Source organism: Miscanthus floridulus, chromosome 3 (assembly GCF_019320115.1).
Source record: "Miscanthus floridulus cultivar M001 chromosome 3, ASM1932011v1, whole genome shotgun sequence".
In the NCBI taxonomy this organism is placed as follows: domain Eukaryota; kingdom Viridiplantae; phylum Streptophyta; class Magnoliopsida; order Poales; family Poaceae; genus Miscanthus; species Miscanthus floridulus.
The window spans coordinates 24,650,945-24,670,963 of NC_089582.1; the positions used below are offsets into that span (position 1 = coordinate 24,650,945).

A 20,019-nucleotide genomic window follows, 5' to 3' on the forward strand; every position below is an offset into this window, starting at 1 on the left:
CACATTCAGTAGTCTCAATTCCATCGCTGCAAGTATGTTCTCTGTGATCTGCTATAATATCCCTGTGACTGTCTGAACTACAATAGCAAGTATACACCATTTACCCAATGGGGATGGATATGCCCAAAAGGAAGTCTGCCGTGCTCCAAACCAAAAATGTTGTCGTTGACAAATCGTACGTGCAAAGACCTTGATGATATCTACTGCCTACAGCTACGAAGCTCTCTTCTCTGATGACTTCGGCACATACCGAACCGCGTAACAAAACATGCAGGTGCTGACTGTGAGAGCGGCTCTTCATTCGGAGCTCAGCAGGCTCTCCAAGTACCTTTCCACGGTGTCTAAGTCGCACGGTTCCTTCACCACGGGCATGATGGCAGGAACTTCCAGATCAAAATGGGATGGTGAAGGTCCAAACCCAGAGCAGTGTGGTTCATTCCTTGCAACTCTAATTGCATCTCTTGTCGCACAGTGCACTGAAGCTGCAAGAAGCAATGGTGGCTCCCCAGATGCTGCAACAAAGGGGACTCAAAGTCAGTACAACATAAATTCGGCAAGTGAAAAGAAGTATGAGCAATTTATGCACACAAGCAACCACCCATTAACATCTGCTACAGCGTGTGCATGATGCAACGTTCATGGAAGCAGCGTCACTGACAAGTGCATGGACATTCATAAACCAAGTGCAGTGTTTACATAACTACGTGTTTCTCTGGATACTTTCGGGCACAGTAAATAATGCAATTTATGCAGATGCAGACGTCCGTTTCACTGGGCACCATATGCTCACTGATAAATATAACACATGATATATAATAAACTATATCAATTTGTTTTCAACTCGGATAGCGTGTTACAGCTTCTTTTTTTTTTAAAAAACAACGGCAGGAGCTCTGCTCCTCAATTACCCTGTTCGTTTGGGCTGGTTTGGCTTATAAGCCATGGCTGAAAGTACTGTTGGCTGGTTTGGTATGAGAGAAAAATATTGTTCGTTGGCTGATAAGACATGGCTTATAAGCCAAATACGACCAAGCGAATAGGCTGGTTACGGCAAGGGCTAACCAATCCATGCGATGCGGTTGAGCACAAACACGACACACTGTCATGAGTTATCTTTGCCGAGAATGGAAGCCACCCACGACCCACCCACCGACACCGACAGGCCCGAAGCACACAACCGATCATCGTGGCTAAACTCAAACAAGAGCAACTCCGACTTCCAATCCCGAACCCGCACCTCACCCCCCCCCCCCCCCCCCCACCCCCCCCCCCCCCCCCCCCCCACACACACACACACACACAGCGGAGCCCCAGTCTAGGATGAAGGGGGCTCGCCGCGTGTCATCATTGCCGATGGAGATCAGGATTCAGGAGAGGGATATGCCCAAAGATTTTACACCCAGAGGAAGTCTGTCTTGCTCGAAAACCAAAGTGTTCTCGCTGACAAGGCGTACATGCAAATACCTGATGATATCATCTACTATCTACAGCTATGATTCTTTCTTCTCTGATGACTTCGGTACAACCGCGTCACAACATTGTGCTATTGTTATGTTATCTACGTATGTCTTCCTAGTGAAAAGCGTATTGGGATTCTCTAGTTGTGGTGGTATAGTGCTGTTTCTAGTGATTTGGAGGATGCCTCCCGTGGGCATGCCTGCTACGCTGATTAAGCGGGTAGGCATCTGGATAACTTGCAAGATAAGTCTATGCGTGCCACCTATCATTTGATACTGCCTGATCAAGTCTTTGGATCAAGTATGTTTAGAAGAAGGAATATGCACAGGAAATCAAGCAAGAGGATGCGCGTGAGCGCAACGGCTTTCGCGCTAGTTGCTCAAAAATCATATAAAAATCAAGCAAGAAGAATATCAATCTATCCCTATCCCTGCCCTTGTGGTGCGGCTGCTACCATCCGGCGAGGCCGCGCTGCTTGGGTTCAGGGCCACCTAGATCAGTATTGCACGGCTAAGGGAGTAGGGGAACAGGTGCTGACTGTGAGAATGGCTCTTCATTCGGAGCTCAGCAGGCTCTGCAGGTACCTCTCTACGTTGTCCAAGCCGCACAGCTCCTTCACCACGGGCATGATGGCGGGAACTTCCAAATCAAAATGGGATGGTGAAGGTCCAAACCCAGAGCAGTGTGGTTCATTCCTTGCAGCTCTAATTGCTTCTCTTGTTGCGCAGTGCACTGAAGCTGCAAGAAGCAATGGTGGCTCCCCAGATGCTGCAACAAAGGGGACTCAAGTCAGTAGAACAGAAAATCGGCAAGTGAAAAGAAGTGAAGTATGAGCAATTTATGCAGACATGCAACCACCGACTAACATCTGCTACAGCGTGTGCATGATGATATTCCAGGGTCCAGGGAGGCGGCATCAGACAAGTGCACGGACATTCATAAACCAAGTGCAGTGTTTACATAACTTCATGTATGCTGCAGCTCTGAATTTTCTTGTGGATACTTTTGGAACAGTAAATAAAGCAATTATGCAGATCCAGACGTCCAGTTTCACTGGCCATCATATGCTCACTGATAACTATAACACATGTTTATTTTCAACTCGGATAGTGTGTTACAACTTACAACTGCTGCAACCAATGTACAGAACAGAACTAGTTGATCAAGAGCATGCTCATAGATGTGTGACCAGTAGGGAAACTTCGCACCTTTTGAAGAGAGCACACGTTTCTTGTGGAATCCACTATTAAGTAACTTCACATTGAACTGCTTTGGGATGGTGTCCACAGTTGGGATCTTGTATGTCCAAGTCCCGTCAGAGATAAGCAATCCATCTGAGTTGGTGACATATTCCTCATTCATGAAATAGCCGATTCCTTGAACAAATGCCCCTTCAACCTGAAAAATGGAAGGCACAGAGAGAAAGTTAGCAATAATGGAATTACTCCCACATTGAGATGGCATCACAAGACACTTAGATTATCACAGCTCAGTTGTCTCTGAAAATATTAGCATTTTCCGAGTCCACAGAAAAAAATACTAATTTATCACCAGCTATCTGCTAGACACTATGATATTTCAAAAACATCAACAAAAGAAACAGAGAAAAGAAAAGAAAAGAAATCTGCAGATTTTTCCAATGTAAAAAGACCAATATGAACACAACCAAACAGATAATGCCCACCTGCCCCAAGTCCACAGCGGGGTTTAAGCTCTGGCCACAGTCGTATATAAGATCACTTCTTACAATTGTGGAGGCCCCAGTGAGAAGATCAATCTCTACCTGCAACATTGAACAATATCTTGTAGCATAGAGGTTTATACATTTCAATTGTTTACTGTTGACATTCTACTATCTACAGCATTTTATCGTAAACCAAAGTGTAAAACAAGGATACCTCACTAGTAGCAGCGCCATAGTTTAGGTAAGAACCAGAAGGACCGGGAACGTAGTATTCTCGTGCTGATAAGTCCACACCAATCATTATGGCCTGCATATTGATGATAGCATCATTTCATACAGAGTAATTTAATTATGGATGTGCAATAACGCCTGTAGTGTTAAAAACTGGCAATGCATGAGCATGTTTGTTTTTTGTATGACAAAAGCAGAAACGATCAAATTCAACTACAATTTAAGGGGGTGAAAGAAGAGGGTAGGGAACACTTGAGTAAGGAAAACACCCCAGAATGCACCAATCAGTTCAAAAAATAGTTTGTAAGAAAGGAAGTAACTAATAACCTTGGAAATAAGTTCATCCCATGAAACATTGCCTTGCTTTTCTTGAAATTGCTCCTTCACTGGCTTCAGCCTGTCGACCAAGACATTGCATGCATGACGAACTGCTTCACAACTAGATTCTGATGTGGTACTCCCTGTGGTCCACCCTCCCTGTACATTACTTAATGTATCCGCTTGAACAACTCTTATTCTCTCCAACAGCTCTTGACTTCGATCAGGACAGAGCTGTCCAAGACCAAATGCTGCCATCTGCTTCACTTTTGTCCAAAGCCCCTGGCCTAATTCAATGCCTCCAACTTCAACAGCAATAGACCCATCATTAAGAATAGACACCTTTCCTGGTGTCGGTCGAGATAATACTTTGTGTACTATTGGCACAAAAGAGAGGCCTCTCTTTTTCCATTTGTTGCTTTTGTTGAAAGACTGGATTATTTCAAGCCGCCGCTGATAGGTTTCTGATGCAGTCACTTGATCACATATAGAGTGAAGTGTATAACCCATGGCATCTTCAGTGCACTCACTATGAAACAAAGCAAGGCTCTCAACCGTGTGAAGATTTCTATGTCTAACCAAATTAGCATCAGCAGAGAGCATGGAAGAAACATGTTCAATTATAGCTTCGGCAACATAAGAACCTTGTACTTCCCCAGGCCCCCGCATCGCAGACTTTGTAGCAATGTTTGTTTTACAGACTTTTGCTTCATAAGAAAAAGCACCCCAATTATATTTCTTCAGTGCCTCAATGAAATTATGAGGGATTATGAGGCTAACATCTTTTGTCATTCCTGCATTTATGAACAAATCTATATGCAAAGCAGTGAATTTCCCATCTGATCTGAATCCCACTGAATAGCATATTTTCATGGGATGCCGACCTCCAGTCACTATCATGTCAGTCTTGCGGTCAAGATACATACGGACAGGACGACGCAACTTAAATGCTGCAAGCGCACAAGCAGTTGCCACCTATAAGTAAAACAGGATGAGTGTTCCTTTAAGAAAATTGCCAGGTTATAGTGTAGGGCAGGCTCATTCAGCTTTACTATTCAGTATAGTGTCATGGATGTGCTACAAAAAGAAGAGCTGGAGATCTTGTTTTATTATTTGACCACACAACGTGACTGATCATGATGTGAGCTTACGACATGCAGACATGTGCAGATAGTTACCTGTGTTAATGTTACTCATGTTATCAGATTCTGGTAGTCAAGTAAACCTCTATAGTTTAAAGGGCATGTGACAGTCAACTTTTGCCAGGTTTGCTGATTATTTAATATACTATACATAAACATAAACCAATACTTGTTTATGCACCATTTATGCTCCATAATAATGCAGAACATTGATTGGTGAAAACGAATTTTGTTTCCAGCACTTTAAGAATGGATGGAATGATATAAATGCTTAATGGCCTGACACTTACAGGTAATGATCTAACAGCTTTTCCTCCAAATCCACCACCAACTCTTCTGGTAATAACACGAACATTGTGACAAGGTAAACCAAGGCACTTTGCAATGACATTCTGTGCTGTCTCGGGGCATTGGCTTGAGCTATACACTACCATGCAGTTATCCTCATCAGGTATTGCCAGAGCAGCTTGTGTTTCCATGTAAAAGTAGTACTGAGAATTAAGTTTAACCTGCAAAAAGTGTTCGTCAGCTGCAGAATATATTAGCAATATAAAAGATTGATCAAAAGAAGATGCCCACTAAACTTTATTCCCTTGTTAGGATCTGTCAGAGCCCCATAGGGACCAGTTACATACAAGGTTAGCCAAGGTAGGGCAGCACTAAATCAAAAGCCAAGGAATAGGACATGCACAAGTACTACACAAAACTAGTTTAGCTGAATCGCTTTTAGCAGTAAAGGTGGCCCAACACAGAAGTAACATATTATATAGCAAACCTGTAAGAGACTAAGATCTCATACCACAAGGGCCCAATGCTTAGTGGAGAACCCATGTAAGATATTAATTTGACCAATGACTATGATTAATATCTTACATGGGTTCTCCACTAAGCATTGGGCCCTTGTGGTATGAGATCTTAGTATCTTACAGGTGAACTAGAACTTCAACGGCTGAACGGCATTGCCCTTGTTAAGGATATTAATTTGACCAATGACTATGAATGCTGAAGGGCGGGCCTGGTGCAAGCGGTAGAGTCTTACCGCCTGTGACCGGAAGGTCCCGGGTTCGAGTCGCGGTCTCCTCGCATTGCACAGGCGAAGGTAAGGCTTGCCACTGACACCCTTCCCCAGACCCCGCACAGAGCGGGAGCTCTCTGCACTGGGTACGCCCTTTTTAATGACTATGAATGCTAGTGCTCAAGCACATACTCTGCCTGCTTTACATTAAAATAATTTATCCACACACCAAACTGATGCACAATTTTTTTCTCTCGATCGGGCATTTGCCCGTATTTCATTAAGAGGAACTGATGCACAAAGTGTACCTCAGAGGAGATTTTCTGATCAGCTTCTGCCATTCCTTTTGAGAAATCACCAATTTTCTGAGGAAGAAGAAACGGTGGGGTTTCAAAATAACTGCACCTTTTAATTGCCTCCTCTATGGATAAAATTGGAGCATCTAAGTTCTCAGTACTGTAGTCAATAACAGCTCTTTTTGCAGCTATATTGGCAAATCTTTGTGTTTCTGCAATCTGTGTCAAAAAGATTCAGTAACAACAGAACTGAACCATAACACACATGGTCATAGACATAATTTTCATTACTAAAGGAAAGAAGTCCAGAAAATTTCTTTAAATCCAGAAATATAACTACAAACCATACCACAACACCAAGAGGTTCCCCTGCACACTGAGTAACTGGATCACCAAACAGAGGTTCAGGTCCAAATATAGTGTTGGCCCCAACATTGCTGCCACCTTCCGGAATATCCTTAACAGTAACTACTCCCAGAGTTTTAAGCTGCTTGAGTAAAAGGTCGAGTTCTATGCTCTTCACATGGGCTAAAGGTTTTGTGCTATATATAAATGCTCCATAAACACAGTCCTTGGGAGCGGGGATGTCATCCACAAATACAGCCTCACCTATATGTAATGGTTTTGTATCAGCACCGAAGTTTACTTTCCAAAAGAACATGTGATGAAAGCAACTGCCACTGGTTAAATAAGTCACGTAGCTAAAACTTAAAGAAGAGACTGAAAACTATTATTACAGATACAATTAAAAAGGGGAGATAAGAAGACAAACCAAGCAAATAAATAGCATGAGCAAGGATGCAAGCAAATATAACATGTTACATAAATGTAACCATTTGCGTTAACAAATAAACAAATGTAACCATAAATAATCAAACTGTTAGCAAACCTATGCAATAGATAACTACCAGTTATATTCCACAAAAGTACTTTCTCCAGAGTAAGTGGTGTTATGGGAGTGTGCGGCCAAACTATAGATTTTGGTTATCAATGTTTCCACGAATTTTGGATTCGACAGATGGAAATGGTATGTGCAGATTTATGTTGAGAAATACTTCAATGATTCGATAAATGTTACCAGATCTCTTCATATTATAATAGACAAATTAGTTATGAAGTAGCATTTGCAAGACCACTTGTATAGTACATGTCAAATGTCACTTATGCTTGTCTGTAGGGAGTGATTATAAAATACAAGTGCAAAAGTGCATACCAGAGGCTTGGAGTTCTGCTCCAACTTTCTTGGTTGGTATGCCAACGGGGAGATAGTCTTTATTGATTTCAATAATCTGATTTGAATATTCAAGAATGCGATCATTGGTGCATGAACCAGAGTTCACATCATTGATCTTCTTAAGTGAAACATCAACATGCGCATCGGGTCCACAATTTGGATTTCCATTGGTGCCACAAGTTACATAGCCATTAAGATGAACTGCCTTTAAAGGCTTCAAGGTTCCTTCAGTTACTGGGTAAAGAAAACTAAACAGAAAGGCAACTGCCAAGCTTGACCTATAAGCAGCATGCCTTGTGCCTTCTTTAGGAACAATAGTTTCCTTGAGAAGTCTACATGCTTCAAGTAGCACCGATACAGTAATGGGTTTACCCACTAAAAGTTTCTCAACATTCCTAGCCCTGATGGCATGTTGGCTCCCATACGCACCAAAAGCCAGACATAGCTCTCTCAACATTAAGCTGCTTGAAGTTGCATCTGAAGAGACTTGAGCCAAGAAAGCAGAATTAAGATATGCAACTGCATTGCCAAGAGGGCGTGGAGCAGCTCGGTATGTCTCAAATAGCACAGAAGTTCCTATTTTACTTACTGTCCCATCCATGGTTTTACCACCAGATAAGCTACCAATGGGAGTCCAACGAGGAATGTAAATGCTTAATAGCAGTGTCTTGTGATCACAAGGTGGCATCTGAAGGAAGTCCTCCAACGTGACAGTCAACCTTCTTGATGATGCCGGGATGCATATCGATGAACCAGCAGCAAGAAGGATCGTTGCGATGTCAGAGGCAAACTGGTCCCTCTGTGCCATTATCAAATTTCCACCCAAACTTGCGGTGTTCCGGACAAATGGAGAAGCCACCTTTTCCATATGATCAGCAATCTTACAAAAAACTACGTCATTGCAGCCACCAGCTTCTACTCTTAAAATCTCAATTGCCTGAGAAATCGATACTGCAGCTCCAATGTGAACACCATTGGCTTCCTTACTAACCGAATTCAGCTCTGGGATGCATCTGAGGTCAATGTACCTATCATACACCTCTGTTTCTCTGTAAACGCCTGAAGCGGTGTTTCCCACAACCACCTTCGTTCTACTTTCGCCAAACAACTCAGAACCTACCAGCTTATAGTACTCCTCCACGCTCCGAGGCCGGTGCCAAGTGCTGGCACTTCCGACCAATGCCGGCGGCGTGTACAGGTCATCAATCCCAGAAGAAGCTCTGATCTCAGCCTTGAGGAACTCCGGGAACACACCGATGCTCCCCTCGTCGTACCGCGGCAGCTTGGAAGCTTGGGCGTCCCCCTTCCTCCAGAAAGAGTTGAGGCCCAGGTCCTCCAAATCCACGTCGGCCGCGAAGCTTTTGCAGGCGTCGGCGATCGGGCGGTACCCCGTGCAGCGGCAGAGGTTGCCCGCCACCGCCCGCTCCGCCTCAGCCGCCGTGAGCCTCGCGGCGAACCCCTCGGGCGGGTCGTCGGGCCTCCTCCCCGCCTGGGCCTTGGCCTTGGCCTCGGCGGCCGCGAGCGCCGCGGCGAGGGACATGCACACCCCGGGCGTGCAGAAGCCGCACTGCGAGGCGTGGAACCCCGCGAGGCGCTCGTGCACGGCGTGGAGGCCTCCCGCTCCCGCCCGGCCGAGCCCCTCGGTGGTGGTGACGGCGCGGTGGTGGAGCCCGTGCACCAGCGTGAGGCAGGAGCTCACCGCCGCGTGCGACACCGCGCCCGACGCCGCGTCGTACGCGGAGAGCAGCACCACGCACGCGCCGCATCCGCCTGCAGAAATGGGTCGTCAAGCTCAAATCGCGGAACGAAACGGAAGAGCGCGGGGGAGGGAGGGAGGGAGGGAGGAGGAGGTCGGGGTGGCGTGCCTTCGCCGCAGCCGAACTTGGGCCCGGTGAAGCGGGTGCGGGTGCGGAGGAACTCGAGGAGGGTGGTGCCGGGGTCCACGTCACCCTCGCGGAGCTCCACCCGCTCGCCGTTCACGGCGAAGACCACCGCCGCTGACGCTGAGGAGGAAGGAGCGGGCGCGGTCGAAGGCGAAGCAGCCATCGCGGCGCGGAGAGGTGCGCTGTGTGGGCGCGTGCGTGTCGGAACCCGATTCCCATCTGGGCGGCGCCCGCAGCTTGCTTATCTACTATACTATACTACACTCCACTACGAGCAGGACTTCTTAGCTAGCACCGCCACACTCGCAGCCTCGCATCCAGCAGGGTCGCTCTCGCTGTCGCCGAGAAATTCCAAGCGGGGAGAAAAAACGGGCGACGCTGACGGGGGGCGGCGTGCCGGCGTGTCGCGCGCTCGCCGAGCGCTGCGCGAAGGCGACGGCTAGCTGCTGCCGCTGACGCGCGGGGCCCGCAGGTGCATGGGCCGGAGTTAATGGGGGTTGTTTACGCGAGTGTGGCTTTCGCGTTCGGGACTTCGGTTCGGGGTCGATTGATGGCTGGTGCGCGCGCATGCGTGGACTGATCGGCACGTGAGGGGACGGCCGGGACCGGGTGATGCGGCGGGGGGGGGCCGCCCGCCTCCGCCTCGGTGCGGACTTGGCGGGCCGGCCATGCTCCGGCCACGTGCCGCCGCCTAAGCTGAGGATATTTTGGTGGCCGGCAGCCCAACGCGACGAGACGGCCAGCCACACCGAATCCAGGATGTATCTTGTTGGCTCCAACGGACGTAAAATGATCTCATTCCGACCAACGCTCAAAAGCTCCTTCAAACAACTTCTTAATTCGATTTTCCGGCAAACAAAAAAGATCATTCAGTAGTTTTCCTTTTTTTTTTGCGGTTCCATGCAGTAGTTTTCCGTTCGGTTTCCGCGTAGTTTTAAGCTTATTAGAGCATCTTTAAAAGTTTTTCTAAATCCCACTCTCGAAATCATCATTTGGAGAGTTATTTGTATAAAAAATAATTTTCTATATCTTTTCACGCTCCAACTATTTTTCTATATCTCATACGCACTCTAGAGAGCCATTCTCATCTTTAATTTTTGGCTAGCGAAAAATCTAGAATAGAATATGATTATATTTGGATGTCCATTTAAAAAAGTCGTTGGAGGGTAGTTTTTCATCAAAATCTCTATCCCTAGTATTTAGAAAGGATATGGAGGTCTTTAATTTTTGTCTAGTGAAAAATCTGGAATAGAAGATAACTATATTTGGATGACCATTTAGAAAAACCGTTGGATGATAGTTTTTCACCAAAATCTCTATTCCTAACATTTATGAAGGATATGGAGAGTCTCTTGGAGATGCTCTTATAGAAAGCTATTGAAAGAAAAGGATAACAAAAAAAGCTTCCTATTCATTTTATTCGTCTGCACAATCATTGTTTACCAAGTGATTTTTAGCGTCCTTTTTGAAGATGCTCTAAAAACCAGCAAAAATACTTGGTAAATCTAGCAATTTAGCAAATAAAATGACCTTTTCGCACTGCCATGGTACAAGGCCACGAGTCCAACAGTAACCATTATACTATATTCAGAGATTGTTCCACGTGTTTTAGTCTAAATGTTAAACAATAGCAACAACATCGTGAAACTTAGTTTGTATTGCATTTGTTTTAACGAACAAAGAAAGTTAATGGCCCATTTGTATTCCTCATAGAAGCAACGGTCCCTTTCACAGAATAATCGATGGCCTGTTTGATATCTGGGTTGATTTGGGCTGGCTGGTGCTGGTTTTTTTGAGAGAAAAATACTGTTAGCTAGTTGAATAAGCCTGGCTGAAACCAACAAGCAAACAGGGTGCGAGACTCACTTTGTAAAAAAAATACATCTCACTTTTCACAGACTTATTTTAAAATTTAACTATTCTTTTAATTAGTATCAATATTTATATCTCCAAATATATTTCATTGTTAATTTAGTCATTCCTCTTACACATCATAAATATTAATAATTATTCGTATCTGATTAAATTGTAAAAAAGTTTGAGTCCTCGATTAACTGATGTCAGATCAGACCCCATTATCTAAAAAAAAAACTGATGTCAGACCTGTATTTAGAAGCGAAACCGGATCCATCTTCAAAAGATCACAATAATGGAGATGTCAGCTTACAAGTTACAACTGACTATTGAGGCTCGAAATAGTAATGCGAGAGATTCTTTAGCATGGGTCAATTCAAATCTACATAATCCACAGCTAACTCAAGGTCCATACAAGACTTCAACCTTGTCTTCGCACCAGTCTCCGAATTTCACATCGATATAAATATATAACTAATGCTCATACTCATTGCTCGGCTGGCTACAGATCCTGAACACCCTGCTTCGGTGACTTGGATGGATTGCCCTCCATAAGCCATTGCCCAACTTCACACTCAAATTCGTGAATTTCGTATATGTTTCAAGGCTGAATTTCAGTGGTGGCCAAAAAAAAAAATTTAAAATTTTGTATTACACTAATACATGTGCTACGTAACTGTAAACTCATATTTTCTATGTTTTACATATTCTTCTATTAAATAGGTGTGTAGTCATAAATCATGCTAATATTTTGTTTATATCTAAAAATAAAGAAAATTATACTTCATGTTTAAGGCTAAAAAATTTCGGCCAAATTTCACAAACTTTGGTATGTTTGGAGGTTGTCGAAAATTTTCTAATATATATGAATTGAAAACTTTGGCGCCAATCAGACCTGTGAGAAAACGGATTTAATCTTGTTTATGTGGAAACAGACTATTGGGATAATCTTGCATAAGCTGAGCTTGACCTAAGTCATTAACAACAACCGATTGGGTTCTTTGTGGTGGAACCTTCCCACCCGGGTTCAAGTCCCCGACTTGACACGGGTGCTCGTATTTTACTAGATTTATTCAAGGATTTAACGGTGTTGTTCTTTCAATGGTAGGCAACGTGCGCGTCGACAGTGAGACGTCTGTGTTGACTTTGTCAATCTCGATATTTGCCGATCCAACTTAGTTCTTTCGATGTGCTCATAGGGGTAGGTGTACGTGCGAGATGTCATAGGGATGAGTGTGCACTCGTGTATGCGTAACATACTAACATGGTCTCGCAAAAAAATTCCCCCAAAAAAAACAGCATTCCCTGTATCCATGGGCCAGGACAGCCCATGTACACCCAACAAAGACGCCCAAAGCGTTTCCCAGTCCTCCGGCAACGACGAGAAGCGGTGGCGGCAGGGGCCTTTTATTGAGTCGAGCCGTTTCCATGATCATAGTTAATGGAACAGCTCAGCCCAACCCAGCCCACTAAGGATAGCTGGCTATAGCACTAGCGTGTTTGGCACTGAGGCACAGAACCTCAATCCAGGCAGGCAAATCCCCACAGGCCACAATGGCGTCGCTGCTGCGCCTCCCCTCGCTGCTCTCCCCGTCCAAGCCCCTGCTCCGGCGCCGGCTGCCGGCGGCGAGGCTCGCGGCCTCCGCCGCGTCCAGGGGCCAGGCCTCGGCGGCCGCGGGCGCGGCGGCGCCGGCTGCCGCGGAGACCCGCGGCGGGGACAGGGAGGGGCAGGTCACGCCGCGGTCCGCGGACTTCAACGCCTGGTACATCGACGTGATCGCCGCCGCCGAGCTCGCGGACTACGGGCCCGTGCGGGGGACCATGGTCATCCGCCCCTACGGATACGCCATCTGGGAGGCTATCCAGGTCAGTGCTCATTCGCTCCTCCTTCCCCCGTGCCGTGCGCCATCCTGCGTTTAATGTTGGTGGTGTCAAGTTGGAGGAAGAATGATTGCGGGTGCTTCTGCCTGCGTAGTAGGTTTCGAATTACCGTGTAGCTGTGCTCCTGTTGATGCGCATTTGTGCAGTTTGGTAAGCTGAAGGGTTTAATAGTTTGCTGTAGTTGTGTAGAGTGTATGCATTGTGTGGAAACTTACCCATTTAGTAGACTGGTCCCCAAATGGTGTTTAGATAATCGGCACAAATAACGTGGGTTTTGTTTTGTGCTATTCTGGTGTGTGGTCTGTATCTTTCTGTATGAAACGATATTTTTCCAATCATGTAGTGCCGCTGTGGATTATGGTCAATGGGAGCTTCATTATGCATAACATTAAAATTTTGACTCACTGTTTAGCTTTACATCTGAATGCTCCTCTTGTTAAGTGACACTTTTCAGTGTTGCATGCCTGAATATTTTTGTTGTCAATTTATTGTAGGATTATTTGAATGTCAAATTCAAGGAAACAGGGCACAGCAACATGTACTTCCCTCAGGTTCGCAAAGAATGATCTATCTGTTTCTGCTATTCTTTTCTGGGTTAGTGCTCAGTGATAACAATAGCTGATTGATCAATAAATATTTGTTTCCATAGCTCTATGTTGCAATGTTAGATTGCGTTTGATAGGAATACTATTTGTTAATGCGACAAAATATCAGCTCTCATTGGTAATAAAGTCTGAAAAGGCCTGTGCTTGGATGAAGTTTCAGAAATTGTAATTTCATCTTTTGAGGGTATCACATACTAAAGCCTCTGCAGAATTACCATATTCTGGAAGTTCAGATGGCTTGATAGTTGCTATTAACATGCTTCTGGATGCAAAAAGACGCATAATTTTGAAAGGAACAAAATGACAAATGGATGCTGAATTTTGACGTTTTGATGACAAAATTCTGTTCTGTTGACACATGGTAGGAAATTCAGGATAGTATGAAAGCACATACTCCATATAATGTCACATCCTCCTATGCAAATGATCTCTGGGGAAGTGATATTTGCATTGATGTTTATAGTCAAAGGAAGTGTGTAGATGTCCATGTTTGGTGACGTGGATCAAGCTTGTGGCCTTTATCTTCCTTTTAGCTTTGTGTCATTGTCATACATTTCCCTTATTTCAGGTTATCTATTTTTGTCACTAAGCAATTGCCTCATGCTTTATCTGAGTTAGACTCCATACTTTCTACTTGTTATCTATAATTTCTTATGCTTGTCCCTTCTATTGTATCAGTTCATTCCATACTCATTTATAGAGAAGGAAGCTAGTCATGTTGAAGGGTTTAGCCCGGAGCTTGCGTTGGTCACCATTGGAGGAGGAAAAGAACTAGAGGAAAAGCTTGTGGTATTACTTTGCTCTAGTTTTATGGTTACATTGGTATAGACCACATATTTTTGTTGGAAAAATGATTACGTAGATTGCCTCTAAACCTGAACCTTTTGAACTTGTGTTCTTGAGGGCTTTGTAGGTAAGACCAACAAGTGAGACCATTGTAAACCACATGTTCACCAAATGGATTCATAGCTATCGTGATCTTCCTCTCATGATTAACCAGGTAACTTCGTTGGCAAATTTAGACTAGCTGTAGACTTGTAGTCCACTATTATTCATGATATTAAATAGTTCTTATTTTCCTAGTGGGCTAATGTGACAAGATGGGAAATGCGGACTAAACCATTCATCCGAACTCTTGAATTTTTATGGCAAGAAGGTCATACAGCCCATGCCACCCTTGAGGAGGCAGAGAAAGAGGTTAGTTTCACATTTTGTTTCCGTGTTATTGTTGTTTCTGTTGTTGAAATTTCAAAGCCATGCATGTAATGGCGCAGGAAAGCCAAGTCTTGAAAAGCAATGAAAGATTTTATTGCACTATCTCATCTTCTCCAATTGTTATTGCTCTGCAGGCGATGCAGATGATTGATGTATATACCAAGTTTGCCTATGAGCATGCTGCAATACCAGTTATTCGAGGTAGAAAATCAAGAGTAGAAACATTTGCTGGTGCCAATCGGACTTACACTATAGAAGCTATGATGGGTGACAAGAAGGCCTTACAAGCTGGAACTAGTCACAACCTCGGCCAAAACTTTTCACGAGCTTTTGGAACACAGGTTGCTCCATCTGTCTTCATATCATGCTTACTTCATGTGTTGGGTCCATTTTATACATTTTAAAAATTCAGAAGAAATTTTTCACAAGGATACACAGGACGCGAGGCTAAAGATACTTGGTGGTGGAACGAGGAAGTCCAAAGGGCTATTAAGGAGAAGAAAGAATGCTATAGACGCTTGTACCATGACAGGAGTGTGGACAACATAGAGAAGTATAAGGTGGCAAAGAAGACTGCAAAGCGAGCTGTAAGTGTGGCAAAGGGTAGAGCGTACGAGGATCTTTACCAACATTTGAGTACGAAGGAAGGAGAGAAGGACATTTATAGAATGACTAGGGTTCGTGAGAGAAAGACACGGGACTTCAACCAAATTAAGTGCATTAAGGATGAAAGGGAGCATCTCTTGGTAAAGGAGGATGAGATCCGACATCGTTGGCAAGAGTATTTTGACAAATTGTTCAATGGTGAGAATATGGACACAACCTTTCAGTTGGATGACTCTTTTGATGACACCAATAGGCGCTTTGTGTGGAGAATCCAAGAATCTGAGGTCAGAGAGGCGTTGAAAAGGATGAAAGGAGGTAAGGCGATGGGACCGGATGGTATCCCAATCGAGGTGTGGAGATGCCTCGGGGACATAGCTGTAGTATGGTTAACCAAGCTGTTCAATCATATTTTTCGATCGAACAAGATGCCTGATGAGTGGAGGAGAAGTATATTGGTACCGATCTACAAGAATAAAGGGGATATTCAAAATTGTACAAATTACCGGGGAATTAAGTTGATGAGCCATACTATGAAGCTATGGGAGAGAGTTATCGAGCATCGCTTGAGAGCAATAACGCGGGTCTCTATGAACCAATTTGGTTTCATGCCCGGAAGGTCAACCATGGAAGCCATTTTCTTAATAAGACAAGTTATGGAGCGGTATAGGGAGAAGAAGAAGGACTTACACATGGTTTTTATTGACTTGGAGAAGGCTTATGATAAAATACCAAGGAATGTTATGTGGTGGGCTTTGGACAAACATAAAGTCCCAACGAAGTACGTTGGGCTCATTAAGGACATGTACAGCAATGTTGTGACTAGAGTTCGAACAAGTGATGGAGACACGGATGACTTCCCGATTAGGATAGGACTATATCAAGGGTCAGCTTTGAGCCCTTATTTGTTTGCTTTAGTGATGGATGAGGTCACAAGGGGACATCCCTTGGTGTATGCTTTTCGCGGACGATGTAGTGCTAGTTGATGAAAGTCGGACAGGAGTGAATCAGAAACTGGAGTTATGGCGGGAGACTTTGGAGTCCAAAGGTTTTATACTTAGTAGAACTAAAACTGAGTATATGAGATGTGACTTCGGCACTACTACTCGGGAGGAGGAAGATGTTAGTTTGGAAGGTCAAGTAGTGCCTAGGAAGGATACCTTTCGATATTTAGGATCAATGCTACAGAGGGACGGGGATATTGATGAAGATGTTAGCCATAGAATCAAAGCAGGGTGGATGAAGTGGCGGCAAGCGTCTGGTGTCCTATGTGACAAAAGGGTACCACAGAAGCTAAAAGGCAAGTTTTATAGGACGGCGATTAGACCTGCTATGTTGTATGGTGCAGAATGTTAGCCTACGAAAAGACGACATATTCAACAGCTAAGTGTCGCGGAAATGCGTATGTTGCGTTGGATTTGCGGTCATACAAGAAGGGATCGAGTTCGGAACGATGATATACGTGAGAGATTAGGGGTAGCGCCAATTGAAGAAAAGCTTGTCCAACACCGGTTGAGATGGTTTGGACATGTGCAACGGAGACCTCCAGATGCACCGGTGCGTAGTGGAATCCTAAGTCAGGATAGTAACGTGAAGAGAGGCAGAGGAAGACCGAAGTTGACTTGGGTAAGAGGCAATAAAAGGAGACTTGAAAGGATGGAATATACCCAAAGACTTAGCCTTAGATAGGAGTGCTTGGAAGACAGCTATTCACGTGCCTGAACCTTAATTGCTTCTGTTGGGTTTCAATTCTAGCCTACCCCAACTTGTTTGGGACTTAAAGGCTTTGTTGTTGTTGTTGTTGTTGTTGATTGGATTTGGTTCTTTTAATTATTTATTGTTTTCGAGATCTTGCTTTAGAAATGAACAAAGATTTTGATTTTTTTTAACGTCTGCAGTTTATGGATGAAAATGGTCAAATCGAACACGTCTGGCAGACCTCTTGGGCTATTAGTACTCGGTTTGTTGGTGGGATTATCATGACCCACGGTGATGATGCCGGTCTAATGCTTCCGCCAAGGATTGCACCCATTCAGGTATCCCTCTCTCCCTCCCTCATTTACTTGCTTTTGTATTCACAACCTTCTATCTGATTAACCTAGTCTTCCCTCCTTTCTTTCTTGTGCTACTATCAATCTTTTACAATGGAATAAATGGCCAACTAAGGTTTGCGTTGTTCTTTTTTTCAAATTCATACCCATGATGGGGCTATCTGATAATGTTCCTATTTAATTCAGGTTATAATAGTACCTATATGGAAAAAGGGTGATGAGAAGGCTTCTGTTCTGGAAGCTGTAGATTCAGTTCAAAAAATACTCAAAGAAGCAGGAATCAGAGTTAAAGTGGATGACTCAGAGCTGCGGACTCCTGGGTGGAAGTTCAACCATTATGAGATGAAAGTAATTGCTTCTACTCTTATAGTGGAGATCCAATTCTTTGTGTTATTCACCCATTTGCTCTTACCATAGTTAGAGTCGTATGCTTTCATCACTATGAAAATCCCTTCATATTTGATGATTTCATTGGTCTGTGTTGCATGGCTATTGCAAATGTACATCAACTCTGCTTGAGACCATTACTCTATCTGCTAGCACATAAATGCCTCATTCTTTGACCAAAAATGCTGTATTGTGTGTTGCTTAACAGTCCATAACAATTTCCAGAAGGTTCTGTTGCAGTATTGCCTTTATTCCAGTTGTGATGCTAACTATCGATAGGCATAATTGAACAAAATCAAAGATGTATTAGATGCAATAATTTAATTTATGCATGTAATCTTGTTTTGAGCATAGATGTATTTGGGCTTTGTTATGAATCAATCAATCTGCATACAGTTTATTTCCCTGTGTAACTTATTTCTCTCATTGTAAACTTATTTCTCTCATTTCCTTGTATTGCTTTTGACAGGGGGTTCCTGTAAGAATAGAGATTGGTCCGCGTGATGTCACAAATAAGAGTGTTGTGCTTTCTAGGCGTGATGTCCCAGGAAAGCAAGGAAAGGAGTTTGGAGTGTCTATGGAGCCATCGATATTGGTGAACCATATAAAGGGTCGTCTAGATGACATACAAGCATCCCTTTTACAGAAGGCCATCACATTCCGTGATAGGTAATTGTTTTGCATTGAAGGATTGCCTTGTCTTTTCTATCTACTTTTAGGGACACCTTTTAATCTGCTCCTGCTTGTTGACTGACGGCTGCAAACCAACCCTATTCATGGGCATAAATGTTTCAATACCACCAAAGTTGCTAATTATATAAAAAAAGTTATAGTGTTTTGTTGGTTTAAATAGTAGAGATGGTATTCTGAATATTAATAATATTTAGGAAGGCTCCATATCTTCTTTGAATGGCTGCCTTTTCAGGGATGTTTCATTTCTTTGTGTCACTACCTTGCATGCACCTGTTTCGAACAATTTACCTTGTTTCATTCTTGCAGTAACATTGTTGACGTAAGCTCATATGGAGAGCTGAAGGAAGCTATTTCTGAAGGAAAGTGGGCTAGAGGTCCTTGGTCAGCTAGGTAGGTTAACTTTGGTAAATTGTCTATCTTCGTTTTCATGTTTGTACTGTACAAGTATAGCACACACCAGTTGTTTCTGACACATGTTAATTTGACTGAACTGTGGCAAACTTCAGCGATGCTGACGAGCTGAAAGTGAAAGAAGAGACCAGTGCCACCATCAGATGCTTCCCTTTCGAGCAGCCTGAGGGCACCAAGAAATGCTTCATGACTGGCAACCCGGCAGAGGAAGTCGCAATTTTCGCAAAGTCATACTAGGTCCACCGTGTCCATTCCCAGAGATTAAAACAGCATTTTTCTTTTCTTTTTTAGGATTGTACCCAGTTTCCCTGTCTACCTATAAGGTCCGGATTGATCACGGTTCATGGATTAGCAGTGGAATGCTTGTGCTGCTGATATTTGAAATGTAAATTCGATAATCAATAGGTCAATTTTGTTCAAATCTAAGCATCGGAAGTTCGTTTACATGTCGGTTGTCTATAGTATCAATTGTTTCTAACAAGTTCCCCTGTATGCTAAATCATGTGCCTTGATTAGTTCCTCCCCTAAAGTTTATTTTCCATCCTATCGAATGTTCGACACATGTATAGAGTATTAAATATAGACTAAAAAATAACTAATTACACAGTTTGCGACTAATTTGTGAGATGAATCTTTTAAGCCTAATTAGTCTATGATTTAACAATGTGGTGCTACAGTAATACATGTGTTAATGACGGATTAATTAGGTTTAATAAATTTGTCTCGCGGATTACTGATGGATTCTGTAATTTGTTTTTTTATCAGTATCCAAGCACTTTATGCGACACCGTTACGTAACACTCGATGTGACACCTCGAAACTTTACACCCTGAATTTAAACAACGCATCAGTTACATTGAATCGTACATACTAAAGTTACTACTGAGAAAGGAGTAAAAACACCAATAATTCTTATACACTGAAAGGAAGATTGTTTTATTGCGTTCTTGAATACAAGGAGTAGAAATTAGAAGAAAACGTTAACATATTGCTGCTACTGCATGTTAAACCATCAATTCATTGCAACAATCTTCAGTCGTGTGTGCCAAACTGATGCT

At 43.6% G+C, this 20,019-nt stretch overlaps 2 protein-coding genes across 4 annotated transcripts; one reads left to right on the forward strand and one right to left on the reverse strand.

The window, feature by feature from the left end:
• Positions 1–132: 132 nt before the first annotated feature.
• On the reverse strand, positions 133–9,990 carry LOC136541471 (indole-3-acetaldehyde oxidase-like). 3 transcript variants are annotated; one of them, XM_066533369.1, is made up of 11 exons: positions 9,244–9,990; positions 7,358–9,148; positions 6,494–6,753; positions 6,157–6,363; positions 5,124–5,324; positions 3,701–4,666; positions 3,357–3,449; positions 3,143–3,241; positions 2,667–2,856; positions 2,043–2,226; positions 133–512 (listed from the first exon to the last, which is right to left on the reverse strand). In XM_066533369.1, the coding sequence occupies exons 1-11, from the start codon at positions 9,422–9,424 to the stop codon at positions 449–451; spliced, it is 4,236 nt and encodes a 1,411-aa protein (XP_066389466.1). In that variant the 5' UTR covers positions 9,425–9,990; the 3' UTR covers positions 133–448. The 3 variants fall into 3 exon arrangements, with proteins under 3 accessions (XP_066389466.1, XP_066389465.1, XP_066389467.1); XM_066533368.1 differs by having other exon boundaries at positions 5,124–5,342; XM_066533370.1 differs by having other exon boundaries at positions 1,997–2,226; positions 5,124–5,342.
• Positions 9,991–12,616: 2,626 nt separating this feature from the next.
• On the forward strand, positions 12,617–19,387 carry LOC136545253 (proline--tRNA ligase, chloroplastic/mitochondrial-like). Its single transcript, XM_066537298.1, has 11 exons — positions 12,617–12,981; positions 13,491–13,547; positions 14,280–14,390; positions 14,515–14,601; positions 14,685–14,798; positions 14,951–15,157; positions 17,318–17,455; positions 17,657–17,818; positions 18,327–18,526; positions 18,857–18,940; positions 19,057–19,387. Exons 1-11 carry the CDS (start codon positions 12,670–12,672, stop codon positions 19,196–19,198), a joined length of 1,614 nt encoding a protein of 537 aa, XP_066393395.1. The 5' UTR covers positions 12,617–12,669; the 3' UTR covers positions 19,199–19,387.
• Positions 19,388–20,019: the final 632 nt, after the last annotated feature.